We start from the raw sequence: 19,945 nt of genomic DNA, 5'->3' as shown, positions 1-19,945 counted from the left end.
CCAATTACAGCGTAAGGAGCTGCTGGGCCTTCCCGTGACAAACTCTAACCTAATCGCCCCTGTGCAATGCCCTGTAGGTGAGAGGTGTGAGTGTATAATAGGAATAATGTGTTGGTGGCAACACGGTGTGATAGTTTTACAAGGTGAAGTCGGGCTGTAGTGTGTAGGAGATCTATCCTTTCATCATTTCTGTTTGTATCTAACTGTGCCCTCTCTGTTTGACCTGAGCATCTCCTCATTTAGCCTTTGTCCTCAGGTGTCACAACACTGTACATATTTAAACCTCCATATTACACCTGCGAATGTGCAGGATATGATAATATAGTTCCAACTGAAAAAAATAATACAATCCCTTTTCATGAAGTAAACAAAATGGCTGAAGTGACTAGTCCAGTAATCTGTGACACAAGACTAGACAGTATTCTGACTGGATCAGCTGTTTACTATTGTCATCAGTGGGGGATGAAAGTAGACACTATATGGTGTAATGAAAAATGGGCAAAATTAATCTCCCGTGTTAAAAAAAAAAAAGCTACCAAATCTCTCCATCCACTCCTCCTCTTTCAGAATGATGATTTCATAATTCAGTACTGACGTAGAAAGCTACAGAGCAGTAACTACAGAAGCAGTGAAGTTGAGAAAAAAGGGTTTCAGGTTTTTAGGCTGTGCTGAAAAAATGCATAACACAAAGAAAGTGTTATTGTCTTCATTTTATTATTCTGATTATTTTACCCCAGGAGTCGTCACCATAGAACCAGTGCAGATTAGATCATGTACAGGGAAACGCAAAGAGAAAAAGCAGAATCATCAAAGTATGATTTTTAATAGTTTTCATGTTCATTTAATTTCCATTTTTATTTTATTATAAATGTATATATGTTTTGCTGTGTGCCTCTGTTCATCCACTATTGATATTTATATTGAAATCAATATTGTAAATTAATTTCCAATGTACTACATTCAGATATGTAATTTAAAGGAAGCTTAATCTCTCTAGATTGAATGAATTCATAGAGCTGAGATGGCAGCACTGCTGACCAAGATGTTAGTTCATAAAAATGGATATTTTCAGTTACAGCTACTGGAAATATGAATAGCTTTAGCTAAGGTTAGCTGAAGCTAGCTCACCAGCCAGCTTTAAGTTGATGTACTGTTGTTCTCTTGCGTTAGCTGTCTCTCTGTTATTTAGTTACTGCAAATTTCACCCACTGTTCACAGAAAATATGATTTAAACGCTGTATTCATAAAATAAAATTCATAAGTTGCTGATATTTCAATCAATATTTTGTTTTTTAAATGCATGTTGCACAGAATAAGCATCCTTTTATGAAGATCTAACTTTAAGTATGCATTCATGCACCCATTTTCCACAGTAGTGATTTATTGTACAATTAAAGCATGAAGGCCTGCTCTAAAGTAGATCCAGGTAAATGCCAACTAATCCCTTATTCTGGACTACAGTACCTGTATCCTAATTTAGCTGCTGGCCTTCAGCCATACAGTTCTAAACTATACACCGAGGAGTTACAGTAATACTCTATGGTGAGCCCAGTGATATGAAGCATTTCATTTAGGAGGCACACATAATGGCAGCTAAAAGTGCTGCATTTTTTTATTTGACTACACATCAGTGGGAGTTGAGATAGTTGAACTGGTGTCACACATTATAGATTAACACACTGAGTAAAAGACATTAGAGACTGGTTGCGTTTATGGCTTCATATTCCTCAAATTAAGTCATTTCCTTCATTTCCTTTAAGGACAGGAATCAGTTTTAAGACTTGAAATTATTGCTGACACTAGTCTGTTTTTTGGTCTGTTTAATCAAAACATATATTGAAGAATAATTATGTTAAAGGTGATTTGTGATACACAGGGAATATACTAAACAGAAACAACTTAAAGAGACTAAATCACTCTAAAGGCAGCTAGACAACAGTGAGTAAAATTGTTGGCACATTACACACAAAAGCTGGAAAAACCCTGTGATGAGCAGTTTGGAAAACCATGACAACCATACAGCAATCACATAAAATCTGCATCAGCAGAAGGTCACAGGCTGAAGGCAACATATAGACAAAAGAAGAGTCACTAAAGAAAACTACTTTCTCCGAAATTACCACTTGATTACCATAATCGACAGCTCTGTGACAAAAAAGACAAATCATTTGGAACTTTACAAAGCTGGTGTTTATGGTGAGGTGGATGTTTAGAAACACTTTGTTCCCCATAAAGATACAGATGATAGTGTAAGTTGCACAAATCCTGCCTCCTTGAGCAGTGGGAAAACAATAAAATATGCTCAAATGAGTCATCTTTCAGCCTCAGTCTTTCTATCAACCCACACTGCTGTAGTGAACATAGTAGTGAATCAGTAGTTCATGATCACTCTCCTCCTTGGAGCCTTTCCATATTCTAAGACATGAATGTCTGAATTACTCATAAACAAACGCAGTGGTTTCATGAACAGCAGAATCCAAGTCATCAGATCTAAACATCAATGAATCTTCAGGATAAGGACATATCCTCTTTAATGACCGTCCAACACAACTTTGAGGATCAAAAGGAGGACTGAAGCTGCACCTGCAGATAAATGATGGCTTTCTCAAGACTGTCCACACAAGAAAAATGGCAGCAGCTGTGATTTTCTCAAACACTTAAAACAACCCATGAATATACTTTTCTGTAACGACAGATGTAGCGTTATGTTTCATCTTGTGTCAATGGCCAACATTGGTCTCTTCAACTATCACAGCAATATCTTCCAGATCTTAAAGTGACTATGATCCATATTTTTATATTAACAATGCATCACATGTGAAAGATATCGCTCATAGTGATGAAACATCACCCTACCATGCAGCTCTATGGAGCAGTTTAGTGTCTTTCAGCTCATTGTTTTTGTTTTTACAGCTCACAACTTAACTGTTTCAATTCAGTCTCACCGCTCTTGCTAGTGCTATTCACAAGTGCAGCAAGCGGATGTTTTCAATGAGAAATATTAAATATTAGCTTTGGAAGAAACAGACAAGCAACCGGTTTTGTTGTTTGGGTATGAAGACAGTTTTTAGGAACCAGCACAATCTTTTTCAGCAGATTCAGTTTTTGGTTGATTTTCAATGTTATCCTTCACATTTGATTGTAAAGCTTTCACCACATACAGTGCTGATAATAATATTCTGTATAATCTGGTTAGGAAGTAACTCTGCGGTAATACGTTGTGGTTCGCTCTGCTTTTGTTTCCTTTAATATTTCAGACAGCCTCACTCAGAGTGTGTAGCGCTATAGTAAGTGATGGATTTGGCTGAGTCGTAGCTCTCTTCACCTCACACACAAGGCGGGAGCAGCAAAGCATTAAGCGTGAACTGTTGAAATTTTGGCACAGGTGTAGCGTCTTGCCTGCCAAATTCTTTAGCTCTTCCTCTGCTTAATGAAATTCACCAATAATCCCTTATTCCAATCTAACTACCCTCCAATTAAGGTCTTGGCCTTTGGCAGCGCACAAATTTAAACGCCAGTATCCAGCTGCCAAGTGAGCACCCAGAATGGAAATGCTCAAGTTAAGATGCTATCCACTGGCCAGACATAAACAATACCATGTCGGTCAAATAAGGCCAAGTCAATTAGTGTTTGTAACAATCAGCAAAACAAGTTGTAAACATTTAAATATTAAGCATGTTTTGTTGCAGTTTTGGCTTCTTTTGTGTTGGTACAGGGTTTATCCATAAATATGTAATGTGCATAATTGTCTACAACACACCTCCTGAAATTTTCAGCTGAGAAGAATACACTTGGCTGCACAAATTTCCCTGCCCTCATTTAAACTCTTGTCACGGCAGGAGGAATCGTAGCTACCTAGTATTAAACTGTAGCCTTTAGAGAACATCAAAAATAAAAAAATAAATCTCAAATGTCTGATATGTTTTTAACAACTTCATCAATATTTTTTCCATAACTTACGTAAGTGTCTTCTTCCTTGCTGTTCTCATCCTTGACAGTTTGCTTGCTTGTGCCAATTTAACTTGAAAATACATCAAAACACCTTGATGTAAGGCTGCTTTTTACATAAATTATCATCTTTTCCTCACTGATGAACAGTCTTAGAATCTCAACTACAAAAGATGAAAACAACAAACGTGCTGTTTCAGATCCATAGAAATACAGAAAGATGGTTCCTTCCTTCATTGTGACTTATAATTTTTAATCTTTCGAAATTTCAGCCGTCACAAGGGAGCAAATGATAGATCAGTGTCCAGTGTTTGTGCAAGATTCGACAATAATAAAGGAAATAACAGGAGTGGCTCCAGAGTTTGTGCTCTGTTTTTCATCACAAGTGTGATGCAACACATTACAGTTAATCTGACTCGGTCTGGTTCCTGCTGACAGGGAAGCTCACCTCTGACCCAGAAGTGTGGTTTAAACAAAAATACACTCAAACATCCACACACACACACACAAACACATACACGGGCGAGCAAGCAAGCAAAATTCAGTTTTTGGCCTTAAGCCTGTGGTCTAATCAAAAAGTGCTAAAAAGACTCTGCATTAGCACTCGCTCAAAAACACACAAGCACATGGTGGCTGCACATAATATTGATGATGACAGGGCATATGAAGTGAGCATTATGGTGCAAATGATGCTTACTGAACATACTGTGGTCAAAACAATAGTTTTAACACCTTTAACTTGCATTTTGGATGTTCACACATTAAAAATTAGCACATTTGCAAACTAATTTCCATCAATCTTTGTCTTTGTGTCTCTCAGATGCCTATCCGGTATCAGAAGTTGTCTACACTTGGACACAGGGAGCTGCTAAGTCTGTGGTGGTGGCAGAGGACGGGTCCAGACTCAACCAGTACCATCTTATTGGGCAAACTGCTGGCACAGAGGATATACACACAAGCAGAGGTACGTGTGTATAGTTCGGTAAAGGACATAGCTGAATGTACAAATAAGGAAATAGAAATGCAGAACTGTCATTAAATCAAGCAAAGACAGGCAATGGAAATGCTGTTTCAATGATGGTATTAGAATAGTAGTAGTAGTAGTAGTAGTAGTAGTAGAAGTAGTAGAAGTAGTAGAAGTAGAGTAATAATAGTACAAAGTTTCATAATATAAGTTGTAGCAGGAGTGGTAGAACTGTATCCCAAAGGATGGAAATCTTTTGATGAATGCAAAAGTACAAGTGATGCAATAAAAATAAAGAAAAGGTAACATGTGCCAGAGAAAGATCTAGAGCACCAACAGACAGCTGTATCACATGAACTGCAGCGTGCACAGTACAACAGAATGGGAAAACCATGTTTGTATTAAATTCTACCAATGTAAAACAAAAAATGGACAGTTTAAAGTAGAGGGAAGTAACAGTAGAGTACAATCTAAGTGTAAGGGCGTTGAGTCTAGAGAACATTCCTAAAATGAAGGGAGAAAGCCAGAATGGTCTCACCCAAACACTAGCAGCTGTCAGATAGCTGGTACAACACAATGCACATTGCAATCATTCATCATTAGAAGTCAGTGTAGTTTGAAATTTTAAAAAAGATGTAGAATATTTGTGTATGTAGTGAGATAATTTGATATTTTTCCACACATCCCAGTCTCTTATTCCCATTTTTTACATTTTTTCTAGTTTTAAACTGCAAATTTACTAAATCAGGTTGCAGCATTAAAACTTAAGAAATGTATAGCTAGCGAAGACTTCCAATCAAAATTAGTCCTCATGCAGTTTTGAATGAGTTGAAAATATTCAATTATTTTAACCCAACCAACATTGAATGGTCATTTAGTCTAACATTATTGGCATGTTTTGAAATTCGAGGTATATTGTTTTATTTCTGTGAAAAATAATGTAAAATTTTCAGTTTCCATTATTATTAAACTGTTTTTTTTTTTTTTTTTTTTTTTATCAAGTGTCAGATGTGTCATCCACCTTCCATATTAGCTCAGTTAAGCTCGCTAGTTCAGTTAGCGATGCAGCAGTAACACGTGGCAGCTACTGGCTGTAATTTAGTAGTAACAACTAATCTGTAAGTAATCTAGTTTGTGTGGTGCACCCTGTTTGGTTTGGGTCCGTGGTCTAATTTGTGTTAGTTTATGTGAAAAAGTTTGAGAACCACTGCCATAGACCTCCACTATTGTCCAAAAACTATTAAAACCACATCAACGAGTCACACCATTGCGCTACCACATACACCATCCTGGTGCCGTAAATACTCAGTGGCATATATTAATCCACAGCTGAAAATAATCCCAACAAATGCACTATTTACTCTTGTTTGAGTAACATTTGCTAAAACCTACAGTGGCCAGCTGTTTTAGGAAATGACTAAGCCTTTTTTAAATATGAAACTATATATTTGTGATCCTTTTTGAGAGTCAATTTTCATGTTTCAGAGTTGTTTTTACAACTTAACCAGGGACTAATGTGCATGTAGCAAAGCAGGAAAGTAATGAGATAAACAGCATTCTTAGTTTTGGTCTTTTATGGTGTTTGTTATTAATATGAAATATATTAAATATGTAATGTGTAAAAAAAAAAAGTATTTGGATCGCACTGCATTTTAAAACATTTCTATACACTGATTTGGGGGTGTTTACATCATTGAGTTCATCAGATCACTGTGAGTGTATCTGCCACAACATCCTCCGCTCATCTCACTAACAACATTTTCAGATAGTTTCTTCCCAGCACATAATGGGATTACAAGGCAAAGATGGAGCCACAACAGGTCCCTGTTAATTTAAAAAAGGCTGACTCAGCTGCTGTGCACAAGAGCCCTATTTGTTGTTTTATCATTTTTTAATTAGATAAAGAAACCTCAAGCAGAAAGATTCAGACCCAATGCCGAAAAGGATCTTCTACCACCTCCGCAATGCAACAACAGTTATCTTAACTTTACTCTTACTCTCCTTTCTTGCACACCTTTTCACGAGTGAATTCATACTGTACGAGGTACATCACAAGTGTAATACCAAATAATATGATGTAACTAATTCTAGATTAGAAAAAGATAAACGCTGTGAGGAGAGATAGGCGTGCGAGTCCAAGAGTAAATGTGGGAAACATTATCAGGAGATCAGAGTCAATGAGTGGAGGCTAGTGGAGGAGAGTAGCCTATCCCTCACACAACCAGCTGTCTACAGGCCTGGACAGCCCTGTCAAACAACACTTATCCCTGCATGAGCCCATGCGCGCACAGACACACACACACACCAACACACACACACACACACATAGAGCTAGAGAGAGACCTGAGACCTAGGGTTAATCCCCCATCCAACCAACCCATCAGCTTTTGCATAAGAAGATGACATCACAGATCAGTGAGGGATTGGTTGGTTGGCTGTCCCTGAGTGTATCTGGTGTATCTGTGTGTTTGTGCTCTTGTAGATGAATAACAACTGTCCTCACAATGAGGGTAAAAAACCTACAAAATGAGGACATTGTGGTAGTCTGCACAGTGACGTGGTTAATTCAGGGTTATATGTAGACGACGGGTTAGGTTTAGCGCTAGTATTAAGGTGAAACATTAAATAAGGTTGATTTTACAAGGTGTGATTGGAGGGGATTTAATTCTCCACATTTAGATAATTGCAGTTTGATTTAAAGTGCAAGTTAAGTCCTCACAAAGATAGAAAAAGAAATGAGTGTGAGTCTGTTTGTATGTTGGGATTGGACAGTCCTGCTGTGACACGTGGGGGGGGCAGTGGGGGTTGGGGCGTTGAAAGGCATCTGCTTAATACTCTTATGTAAAACGGAACTGTAATACACTTCCCTCCAGTTTCTAGTAGAATCATTATTAAAAGTGTGGATTTCCCCTGTTTTTTTATTCGTGCACCATGGCTGAAACCTTGCCTTTGCTGGCTGACTCAGTGGTTTAAGCAAAGGGTTAAAGGGTTCATTGGTTGAGGGACTGCATGGGTGCCAGGCTGGAGGGCTAAATTGCTGGTTCACAGGGGTGCATGGGTAAATGTATGGTTTATTGGTTGGCTTGTTTGAAAGTTAATTGACAAAAGATAGGCTGAGTGGCTGGCAGGCAAATGTCCTCTTGAGTATTAACTACTTTAAACTACTGATACTGAAACTACTGCTTGATAGTTTAATCAAGCAGTAGTTTTCCAATTTAAACATGGTCAAGTGATGTCCACAATGTACAGTGCAGTGCAAACATCTTAGGGCACTCCAAAAGCTTTTAAAGAAAACCATTTATATGAGCAGTGAATGTTGATTAGTTGAAAATGTGACCTTAGAACTGAATAAAACACAAATAATCACTAAGGGTTTTGTCCTCCTCATGTAGACTGGCTCCAGCCAAACCAAAAAACGTATCTGCCTACCAGCAACCTCATGGTGATGACAAGGCTCCAGTAAATCACTGCTCCTGACCAAGAAATAGTCCAACAATTGTAATAATGATATTGATGACAGGCCAGGCACAAATAGGTTTCAAAATGAAAAACTAATGAAATCTGGTCAAATTTATCTGCCCAAACATGCCACACTTTAAGCATCAAAACACCAGTTTTGGCCTTGCTTAATGACACTTACTAGTCCTTCCTACTCAGATGTGTGATCAGGCAAAGATCAGGCATAAACAATACTTGATCCTGTAACAAGTACCATTTCTGCACAGAAATCCATCATTTACTGTGATTAGTTTCAACATTTAATCCATTGTCAAGGTCATGTTTTATGTAATTATATGTCTGACACTTTACCTGACATCACCTTGTTCGCCCTAAAATATCAAACCACCATCTGGTGTTCGATGTTACAACAAAATGCTAAACATTATCTGTGAATTCCATCTAGCCGTAGGACTAAAGGCGGTAAATTATCATTCATGCAGCTCAAAGCTTCTGTCTGGAAACCATCCAAATCAGTTGTGGAGATCACTGATGAGTTTGAGCTCAGGGGTCACATTCAGTCCAGTAGGTTAATTTACTTTCTGTATGTGTTTGACTCTCTTGCTAACTTGCTAACTTTCACAGACCAAATATGACACTTTTAGATGTGCCAGAGTACTGCTTTGCATTTCGATCTGACATTCTTACAATTGACAATCATTGACGTGATAACAGATTCCACATTTGTCTTTTTCTTTGCCTACTTGTTATTCACCTGGAGCCATTTTTACAACTTTAGCAACAACATCTGACAGTTTTTTTATATTGCATGTTCCTACAACATAATTATATTTCATATTAGAGAATGTACAAATCTGAAGAGCCTGTTGAGAGTTTTGTCATTTGGGTAACCTTTCAAGACGATCTGACAATTAGAAGATATGTCACCCCATGAGTCAACCATGGTTGGTCAAACGCACACAAATAGTTTTAGCATTTGCAGTAAAGCTGGTAGATTTCGCTTTGCTCCAGTAAAAGATGATAACAGGGACAAGCTGTCACCTGGGGTTAACTATTATTTCCCTGCTTGATTAAAAAAAACATCTGACAGTTGCCTGCTGTTTTACTGAGTCTAGACAAAGTAATAAAACACTTGTAAACCTGAGATTCAAAACAGCAGTCAATTGATTGTCTGGCCTTTACGCTAAGCAGTAACAAATGGGCTCCTGGGCGTAACTGCATGGCTTCAATGAAAAAACAAAATTGAAACTTCTTATTTCTAAAGTCAGTCAGTCTGAAGAGTTTGAGGTACTGTACATACAGCAAGGGAAACCTGAATGGTGACAACCAACATCCTTGACTCTTTCCATGGATCAAACTTGGCCTTGTCAAGTCCTGATTTTCTATAGGTTGGTCAAAGTAGCCTTTAGCTATGATGATATTAAGAACATTGCAGCAACATAATTTACTAAACTTTGTGATTATTTTTTGTACTTTTCCTTTATCCTTCCTTGATTTGGGTTACGAGTTCAGCCATAATGCTTAATCAATGATTAAAATTCTTAAAATACCAGAAAAACACAATGTTAGCTTAAAAGTTATCTTTAGCATTTGATAGTGGTTGATAATCAACATAGATCTTAAAACCTCATGCATGGAGGTCCATTGCTCAAAACATTGGATGGATGTGATGTCTTTAATTAGCACTTCTAATCTTAGACAACATTCCCATTTGAGCACATGAAGGAGGAGATTATTCCATAAGTTTCTCTTGACAGACCTGACATCTTTAAGGACACGACTTATTCCGTCTCAGACGGCAATGTCTTCCCTAAAATAACTCCCTGGCTCTAAAAGTAGACAAGATGTACAGTTCTATATACAGTTTGTTTGTGTATATATATACATTAGGACTTTACAGACTTTTGGTTTTATTTAACCAGGTAAAGGTTTCAATGAAATTAAAATCTCTTTTCAGAGAGAGAGCGACCTGGCCAAGACAGCTGCATAAGGGACAGGGACAGGGCTTGTAAATAATATCATTAGAGATACCTGAATACATTTCCAGAGGATTATCGCTTGTTTGGACTTCTTTGTTTACCCTTCAGCCCAATAGGTGAGACAGTTAGAGGCAAAAACTGTTCTTTTACTACTCACCAGTTGACCAGCATGGCAGCATTGTTCCCCGACATAAAAGGAAGTTCCCCTTGGACGTTGCGAAATACAAATCCGTGGGAGAAAAGCAGTAAGATCCACCAGAGGAACATGTTCCTCCTCATTCCTCTGCCCCCAGTCCTGTCGGTATCCATGCATCAAGGGCAAAGGTGATCCTGGGGTGTCCCAGGTCGGCAGCGCCTGGTGTCTGGATGTTTGCGACAGCAGTAGACGGGGTAGATGTGAACCAGGCGGCCTGGAGTCATGAGGGCGTCAGAAGGCCCAGGTGATGGGGTCGAAGTAAGAATTAATGGTGTTGGGGATCTCTGGATCGAGGCATGGCAGTGGTGGTGATGTTGCTAGGTGTGGTATTCAGTGGATGATTGCCCTCAGCACAGAGCACCTGCGAAATAAACAAATTTAACTCACTTTCAGGCTGCTGTCAGTTGATGCAGGGGTGCTCACAGTGCATTTTCTGAATTGCTTCTTCTTCCCTTCACAAGCCAGAACAGTCCCATCAAGAGTATTTGATCATTATTCCACAAAACAGCTGCCAAATAACAACAGCAACAACAACAAAAAAAACATAAAAAGGAAAGGAATGAAGCAACAAAATGTCCACACGGTTAACCCCCCTCCATCCCACCAGTGATTAGCAGCAGTGAGTGTCCCTGTCCGTGGCTTAGAGTGTGTGCTGAGGTATGTGTGTAGCTGTCAGCAGTTAGAAATCATGCTTCGTGTGTGTTTCAGAGTGTGTATGTGTGCGTGTCGGTGACTGGATTGGCAGGGCGGAGTGGGCGGGGTCTAGAGCTGTGTGAGGAACCCAGGACAGGAAGCCTAACCACCCTCCCCCTCATGCCTCCCTCCCCTTCACTCCCTCTCTTCCTCGCACTGATGGCAGGATGCAGATTGTAACCAGGGATTAGGGAGGTTCAAAAATCCGATTTTGCCCGGAGAAAGCCTTGCGTATTACTCTGTGTGTGTGTGTGTGTGTGTGTGTGTGTGTGTGTGTGTGTGTGTGTGTGTGTGTGTGTGTGAGTGAGAGAGAGAGAGAGAGAAAGAGAGATAGAGAGAGCTGCTTGTGTACATGTGCCTTAGTGTGTGGAATATAGTCATTGGATTTTTCATAGTTTACCACCGCCTGCAGTCGGAAACTGTTGCTGGCGAGAGGATTTTTTAAAGCCTCAAATGCAATCTTCAGTTGTTTAACTGAATATTGTGTCCCCCACTCGCTGTCTCTCTCTCTCTCTCGCTACACTCTGTCTCTGAATTTACCTCAAACTGTTGTCGCCCATTGTTGAACACCAGACATTAACTACATAATAATCTATTGTCATTTTCTCGTAATAATTAACGCCACTTGCTCTCATTTCTCAGTTTAATAATGGATTTGAAGTCAGGTTCATTTCGCCGTTATGTTCAACTGAATATGAAATGTTCCCTTTATTCCGGCTTCATTTTTAACTGTTCCACTTCCGCCGCTTTCAATTTTGCACCTCCACCAACTCTGATTATTTCATTACTGAAATAGCAGGAAAGAGGAGAGATACATTAGTTGGAGCATGAGAAGAGTTTACGACCACTTTTCAAATTACACTTTGCACCTGTTTTATCCAATAATTGAGGGTCATTTTAGATACTGTCTGATAAGTGTTTGGTCATAAAATGTAATGATTGTGAGCACAACACCTTTGATGCTGTAAGCAGGTCAAATCACACATTAATAAATCCTCTATGCGTGTAAACAATATTTACCCCCAGTGTAGTTTTACAGGATTAACTTGGAAGTTGTATCATTAAGAGGCATCTGTCCACTGCTTATTGTCCCTATCTACCTTTATATCCGTTTTGTTTGTTTCCCCTCAGGACAGTACACAGTGATGATGGCCCACTTCTACCTGAAGAGGAAGATTGGATATTTTGTCATCCAGACATATATGCCCTGTTTCATGACTGTGATCCTGTCCCAGGTGTCATTTTGGCTAAACAGAGAATCAGTTCCTGCAAGGACCGTCTTTGGTGAGAGTGGCCACTTATTTACTCATTTACTTGTCTTTTATTTCTTACCTGGCTAATATTCCTGTCATGCACATTCACACCAGGGAGAATAATAACAGTTGCCCACTGAGCTGCAGCAAGTGAGTAGCTGGCAGTTATTAGTTATTAAAGCGTCCACCTTTGCTGAGTGAGGGGAGACTGTTACTTATTTCCAGCCAGCTTGTAAAAACTCAATTTAAACTTGTCACGGCCTTTGTTTGCACCCAGGGGTGACCACTGTGCTGACCATGACCACCCTCAGCATCAGCGCCAGGAACTCCCTCCCTAAAGTGGCCTATGCGACAGCGATGGACTGGTTCATTGCTGTCTGCTATGCGTTCGTCTTCTCTGCCCTCATCGAGTTCGCCACAGTGAACTACTTCACCAAGAGGAGCTGGGCGTGGGATGGGAAGAAAGCTCTGGAAGCACAGCACCCTAAGGTACAAGCTTGTGGTCACTAAGTTATACATTTGGTTGGCACAAAGCACCAAGTGTAGTGTTTGTGCAATGCTGAGTCTACTTTAAAAGGACTATACAGCTGATTCCACATGATTTAGCCCATAAACTACAAATCACAAATACTTTCCATCACTGTCAACCATTTTCCAAAGCATGCTGTAACTTTTCAGACTGATTTGGATACATTCCCGACCACCTATGGTATCAGAAAGTCAAACCTAGAAGAAAAACGCTTCTAAAGTACAAGATACTATGACTTAAGTAATTTATTGCATAACATGGTGTAGAAAATTGGTTAAATCATGTGAAAGCATCAGTATGTTCCTTAAAAGACCTTGAGGGAATAGTTTGAGTTCTTGCCAAGAGTCATGTCCTTACACTGAAAAGTTTTGTACCTCTCACATAAAGACAGATTTCTATTCAATGGGAACAAAACTGAGAAGATGGCGAGCAAAAGACTTTTATATGGAATCTGAACTTGGTTTGTGAACTCACGTTAAATATTTTTGCAAACAGTGCTTTCTGTGTGATAGCTGTATGGAAAGAAAAGATAAGTGTATTAAAAGAACCAGAAATCATTTTCAATCAACAGTTAAGTAAATGCAGTTGTGATCACTGCTGCAGCCTTAGAACTAGAGCTGCAACGATTAGTCGATCGACAGAAAACTAATTTGATAATTGAATAATAATTTTAGTAGCTTTTTAAGCAAATATGCCAAAATTTGCTGGATTATCTGCAGGTTAATCGATAATGAAAATAATTGTTAGTTGCAGCCCTGCTTGTGTCAAATCAAGTCAGCTGTTGATTGTGTTACGTTTTAGACGTGTTAATTGCACTGAAAATGATCATCAGGGTATTGATTGACAACATTGATACACGCTGCTTGCTTAGATATTACCAGGAAAATTGACATAAGTCTGTTAGCAGCTGCACCAAAACATATAATGTTGCAGTCATCATGACTATAAATGAAACCAGACCACCAGTTGGAATCATGCTGTAGCCTGAGTGGAATTCAATTACATAGCATCCCACATTACCAGATTTCTTTTACCAGAAATGTTTCACCTCTGTAAAATCACTTATTATTCCAGACAGAATGAAACTTATTGATTTTCTCAGGCCCCAAACACTGGTGACAGCAGAGTAAATGGCATCTGTAGAGGGCTTAGACCTAATTCACTGCTCAATGTAATCTGTCCCGCTGCTGTAGAAACGAGACCCCATGGTGCTGTCGAAAAAGCCGAACAACGTTTGCTCGGCGGGCGTCAACTACACCCCCAACCTCACCAAGGACGTCTCCATCTCCACCATCTCCAACACGACGTCGGTGCAGCTCCGTGCCTCCGAGACCAAGATGGTGGACCCCAAGAAGACCTACAACAGCGTTAGCAAGATCGACAAGATGTCCCGGATAGTGTTTCCTGTCCTCTTTGGAACCTTCAACCTCGTCTACTGGGCCACATACCTTAACAGAGAACCGGTGGTCAAAGGAGTTGTTACCTCAACGTAATCTTTCTCTTTTTTTCCAAACTCTTTTTTTTTTTGTATGATGGTGGAAGTGCAAGCCTAATTCAAGAGTGAGTGGACTAAAAGGAAAGGGGCTGTTGTAATGTCTCTGCCCTTGACAAAAAAAAAAAAAGAAAAACAAATATCTGCGCTTGAAGAACAAAAACTAACTTAACTGTATAATTCAAGCACTTTGAATGAATGCGTGGTTGCAACAGAATCCCTTTCCTGTTTTTTCATGGCCTAAAAAGCTGCTTGATCATGAGGAAACTGCTTCTAAGATGACTGTGTTGACGAGAGAGAGGGTGCTTTTGCTTCTTTCTCATCTATCCTGCTGCAGCTTGCATGACGCTCCCCTCAAAAGGAAACCGTGGACTCCTCTTTGTCTCGACTGTGTATATGTCAATCACTGCTTACAGTATGGGAGCACGCTCCATCGCTATGACTTGACAAAGGGTTTTAAATTAAACTAACGTAGGTATTTTGAACGACTTTGCTTAAATTGAAGCGCTTCATATTCTTATCATGGAGACAATGGCTTGAAATGCACTGAACTTATGCTACTGAAAAAAGAAACTGCAATATACATGCATTTGAATTTGAAAAATTGATTTAAAAAATGTACCTAATTCCACACAGTGTGGAAGAAACATCTCTGAGATTAATGCTGCAAGTGCATTAATAATTTAGTTTTATGTCTCTTTTTTAAAAACCTTTGCCATTTTTTCTCTTATTGCAGTGAGTGCTTGTGTGTCTCTTTGTACATCTTTACTTGAAGATTCAAAGCCTACTGCTGTGGGCCTGGTTTCCCAAAAGTGTTAGCAGTCGCGGTCTCAATGAAGAGCGCTGAAAAAAACATGGAATGCAACTTAAAGGTGAAAGAAAACTGTATTTGGACAATTGTCATCGCAAGGGTTTCTGAATTTTTAAATAATCTTCAAGGAAAATGAAGAGACTCTTCTTCATTCATGAAAAATTAAAACGGCTTCATTTAGGGCAGCATGCCAACAAGAATATTAGAAAAACTTCTTTGGCCCACTTACACTGGGTGACTGGACAGCTGTGGATGGTGTGTTCAGGACAAATTTAGGATTGGGTTTATGTACTTTAAATGAATTTTGAGCTTGGGTCACTCAGCTAGGAAACGAATATTCACAGTTGAGAGACCAGTGCTCAAAACGCAGAGTCACATACAAATCAGCAGACTGATGCCAAGAGTTTCAAGAGTGTCATTCAGTGGAATGACCTGGGTTTCAGTCCCTATTTAGGCAAGCATCCATCCTGCTGATGTGTTCTCAGGCAAAACACTGACAGCTCCAGAGATGCCAATCCTGACCTTTGACCTCCCTACATGAGAAAGAAAGAGAGAAAAGAGAACAGAGATCAATGAAGTATCATTATCACAATATTTTTCTGCTGTGCTTTCCCTCCCTTTTAACAATCTAGTACAACCGTTTCAAATAAATCAGCAACAGTATACAAAAATTTGCCAAAAGAGAGGTGAACACAGGACATAAAACTGACTGTAAAAAAAAACAAACTGACCTGCTCACACCAGAAAGTGACACAGCTGAATTCATTTGCCTGCGTTTTCAAAGTATTTGCCTGTCAGTTAGCAAGCTTGTTAGCTTGGTTGCTAACAGAGCAATGAGCTCACAAAGTTTATTCAAAAGATAAATTTGTACCTTTGACTTCTGTCTCATAGCTTTCTACACACTATTCCTCTTTTGTGGAGCAGTTTATACTCTAACAGAAAAGGTTAAATAAAAGTGGATGGTGCATCACAGCTAACAAGCTAGCTTCCTCCATTTTGGACTCTCTGGCTCCATTCTCTCTAAGGTCAGCATTGTCTAGATGGCTTGCTGTTGGTCAATGGCGGAAATTTGCTGGTCAAAGTTCACCAAGTTGAACATGGAAAGAATCAATTTTGCTGCAAAATGTTGCTGCTTTAAATGATGGTGTTATAGGCTACAAATATTTTGGGAAATTGGGCCGAGTCTCATTTGAGAATGTAAATAGACCTCTTCTTTTCAACTTGACAATTCAACTCTTTGCTTTAATGCAAAAAAGACGATATTTAGATTCTTACTTTTGATTTTTAAGCCCTTAGAAGAAAAAAAAAAAAGCCAAAGTCTGATGTTGACTTTCAAGTTTTGAAGCATATGTTTTCGTGTCAGATATGTTTTTCTCAATGTTTGTGCACATGTGAAAGATTCTCTTCTTCTTGTTGCTTGTAGAGGAGCTTACATCTGAGCAGCTTTTAATGATTGAGTCGAATCTGAGTTTTGTTTATATATTTCTACATTGACTTAAACTGGAAGCAATGAGCACATGTTATGGCATTTTGATTGGAGCCCACCACAGCACAGCATGTGCTGGACTATGGTGAGACATACTCAGGAACAAAACGAACCATGCTCCCAGCAAAAGAGTCACTGCTTTAATCTCATGGATTTGAAACAGTGTGGTTCACTCTGTCACCTGCTGCTGGGAGCATTGTCCCCGATAACTTTTTGGCGCTGAATAGACGTTGCTGCAACGGCTTGCACCACGGTGAAAAACCATGTAAATAAAGATGACATCAGCTGCTACTGTACTTGCTTTGCTTTGTGAAATTGGGACCTGCGGTGGATATCTTCAAGATATCAGTTTAAAATTCTTTCCAAAGCTCTTTTATTCAGATTTTTTGTGCCATAATATCCTGTAGTGCTTTTGTGCTGGCTTGGTTTGATGTTGAATCTGCATTTTATGTAAATCTAAGGTGTTGCTACCTGTCAAATGCTCAGTGGGTGTCTATCAGCAACGCTAAGGCTATGTTTTAGTGCTTGTTAAAGCACAGCAGCAGTGTAAAAGGAAGTCCAAAGAAGCGCAGTTGAAAGGCATCCTGTACATCTGTCCGTCTAAGGTCGCCATGGCAGCAAGTCCAGACATCCCTTTCCCCGTTAACAACCTCCGATCTGCGCATCTGTTCCTCCATTCTCTGTTTGTTTCTGACTGCGCTGCTACATGTTATAAAGTGAGAAACACAGTTCTTTTTATCTCTGATTATGCTAAGTCCTTTACAAAGTTCAGGATCATTTTGTTTGTCACATCAGAGCCGAACTGCTCCAGCGTTGCTTAGAACAAAACCCTTTATTTGAGCTTGCCGAGCCTTACTTTGAGTTATGTTACCAAAGGGAATTAAAGTGTAATAAACATTTTGGCCCCTGATCATCTGAGTCTCATCTTTAACTTTCATTTTTCTACAATTTCATTTAAAATACTTACAATTCTTCAAAATCAATGAAAATAGATTAAAAACATCTGGAATCAGATGGTGAAGGCTGGAGTTAAATTTTTCACTTGTGTGGACCAAATGTTCCTAACCTCAGACAAGAAAAGAATGTTGACCTCCATTGTGCTTTAAAACAACATTCTGCCCACATGTGGCCATACATATGTAAGTCTTTCTTCCCAATCTGAGAAACAAGTGCCCCTATCTATTATTCCATCCATCTATTTAACTGTTCCTCTTTTCTCTGTTGCTGGCCAAGAAACGATTGCCGGCCCCTCCCTCCTTCCTTCAGCCACTGTGACAGACTCATCTGCCATACATCTGTTAGAAAAGGGATTTAGTTCCGCTTAAGTTGCTTTCGCCCATTCAGGGGGGCCCCTACAGCAAAGCGTTTCACTCCAATTTAAGCCCCGACTGGCTAGCGGATGACAAACGCTTGTTTTTCTATGTACTGTCTGGACAGCTGTGGCTGATGCGTGTTAGGGACAAATTTAGGATTGATTATATGTACTTTATCCAACACTAGCTCATAGGCAGTGAAGCAGACTGAAGTTTGAACTTGGGTCTCACAACTGGGGAATCTAATACACATCCAGCAGCCAGCTTAAGGAGACTTACACAGGGCCATGATAGCAACAGTTGTCTATCAGAGAAACGCTATAAACAACCATCACACGTGCATGTTTTCTCTCTTGTTTTTAACCATCAGTATGATTTGATTAAGAACTTACTTTATGGAGAGAAAACAAAGTGAGACCTTTGCTTAAATTTTTGCAAAAATGCAGCAAAGCCATTGTAGCTGTAGCTGGGCTTAACAAAGTATTTGTGTTATTCATTCTTTGTTTTATGTACTGTATTTGTTTTATGTATTATATTTAAAATGATCAAATAAAAACGATGGACAAAGATGGTATTGAATTAATTGGTGCACAGCTGCTCTATTATGGCTGTTATAGCTTACATGTGGCTTCAGTAAATCATGATTATACAAATGCAGTTCTTAGTAGCACTGATTTGATTCCATATTAATATTTAACTGCTTTATGAGTGTATAGATTACATCGTTGTGACAAATATAGCGCCTGCAGGCTCCATTTCCAGAGATTACACATCTTTTTCTATCTGTCTGCTTTTATAAACACAGAACTGTCACCACTTTTGCACAAAAAAAAGAATAATGTAACAAATTTCAACTCCCTCTTCTATCTCTGAGCCCCCTGAATATCATTTAGAGTGGAATTATCCAAATTAATGATTATCTTCAACACTCTATTTGATGAACAGTGCAACACTGCATTGCTCCACATAAAAAAAGTGCTTTCACTTTTTAGATTTTATTGAGCAAACAGAGAGCAAGAACATTAGACATCATATCATTCACAAGAGAGGGGAACTCATTAATACGCTCATTTTTGAAGGGAGAAGTCATCAATTTTATGGGGCGATAAAGAGTGCATAAATAAATAATATAAGTAGCAGTGTAACAAATGACAGCTCCATGTGTTAGCTGAGTATCAGCATTAGTAATCCTTCTGTTATTGATGGAGGTCCTGCTGGTCAAGAGGTTAATCCGCTGGTTGCAGCACTGCAGTCAAACTCTTAATATTGATACACAGGACTATTTTACTTGTGCATTTGTGGCCACCAGAGGGCAGCGCAGCCTCTTAACATGCAAACACATTGCTGCTTTGTGCATGTAAACCTCACAGGTTTGCGGGCTGAACTCCTATTGAGTTGTGCGCCTCTTCAGAAATGACTTATTTTGAGTGTTGTGGGGTGAGGGGGGTCTCGCTGTGCCTGAATATGACTTCCAGTGGTGATCATCATCTGGCAAACAGCAAACAACAATATAAACAAAAATCAAGTGCACATTTAGTTAAACTGATATCCTGCTGTTTTTATGACTTTCTGCTCACATTTGATCTTTTTTTTTAATGATCTGCATGGTGAAAATTGAAAATGTGGACTCAGGAAATTCAAGATTGACTTTCCTCTCTAAGCAAATAAGATCTACCTCCTGTTTCTGCACAGCTGAACCAAAACAAAAACCTTGTTAGATGTAGATGTTTAAGTGCAGCAGTGGTAATGAAATAAATAAATGTTGTTGCCCATGACGTAGCCTGTACAGCAAGTAAAAAAATAGGTGGATGTTTTGCATTTG

At 39.2% G+C, this 19,945-nt stretch overlaps 2 protein-coding genes across 3 annotated transcripts in view; one reads left to right on the top strand and one right to left on the bottom strand.

Annotated features, from left to right (window-relative positions):
* LOC122976597 (gamma-aminobutyric acid receptor subunit beta-3-like) overlaps positions 1–11,192 on the bottom strand; it is a 63,909-nt gene extending 52,717 nt beyond the window's left edge. For both annotated transcript variants that reach the window (XM_044345168.1, XM_044345169.1), the window contains exon 1: positions 10,508–11,192. In XM_044345168.1, the coding sequence (XP_044201103.1) occupies positions 10,508–10,659 (152 nt within the window). In that variant the 5' untranslated portion in view covers positions 10,660–11,192. The remainder of the gene's footprint in view (positions 1–10,507) is intronic.
* The window catches only part of LOC122976599 (gamma-aminobutyric acid receptor subunit alpha-5-like), a 29,848-nt gene extending 12,064 nt beyond the window's left edge, over positions 1–17,784 (top strand). Inside the window, exons 7-10 of the mRNA XM_044345171.1 lie at positions 4,769–4,912; positions 12,371–12,523; positions 12,770–12,981; positions 14,215–17,784. Coding sequence (XP_044201106.1) covers positions 4,769–4,912; positions 12,371–12,523; positions 12,770–12,981; positions 14,215–14,514 — 809 coding nt within the window. The 3' untranslated portion in view covers positions 14,515–17,784. The remainder of the gene's footprint in view (positions 1–4,768; positions 4,913–12,370; positions 12,524–12,769; positions 12,982–14,214) is intronic.
* Positions 17,785–19,945: the final 2,161 nt, after the last annotated feature.

The sequence above is a fragment of the Thunnus albacares genome, chromosome 24 (genome assembly GCF_914725855.1).
Source record: "Thunnus albacares chromosome 24, fThuAlb1.1, whole genome shotgun sequence".
Lineage (NCBI taxonomy): Eukaryota > Metazoa > Chordata > Actinopteri > Scombriformes > Scombridae > Thunnus > Thunnus albacares.
Note: the sequence above shows the minus strand (reverse complement) of the source record. Positions and strands in the feature narration are given on the sequence as shown.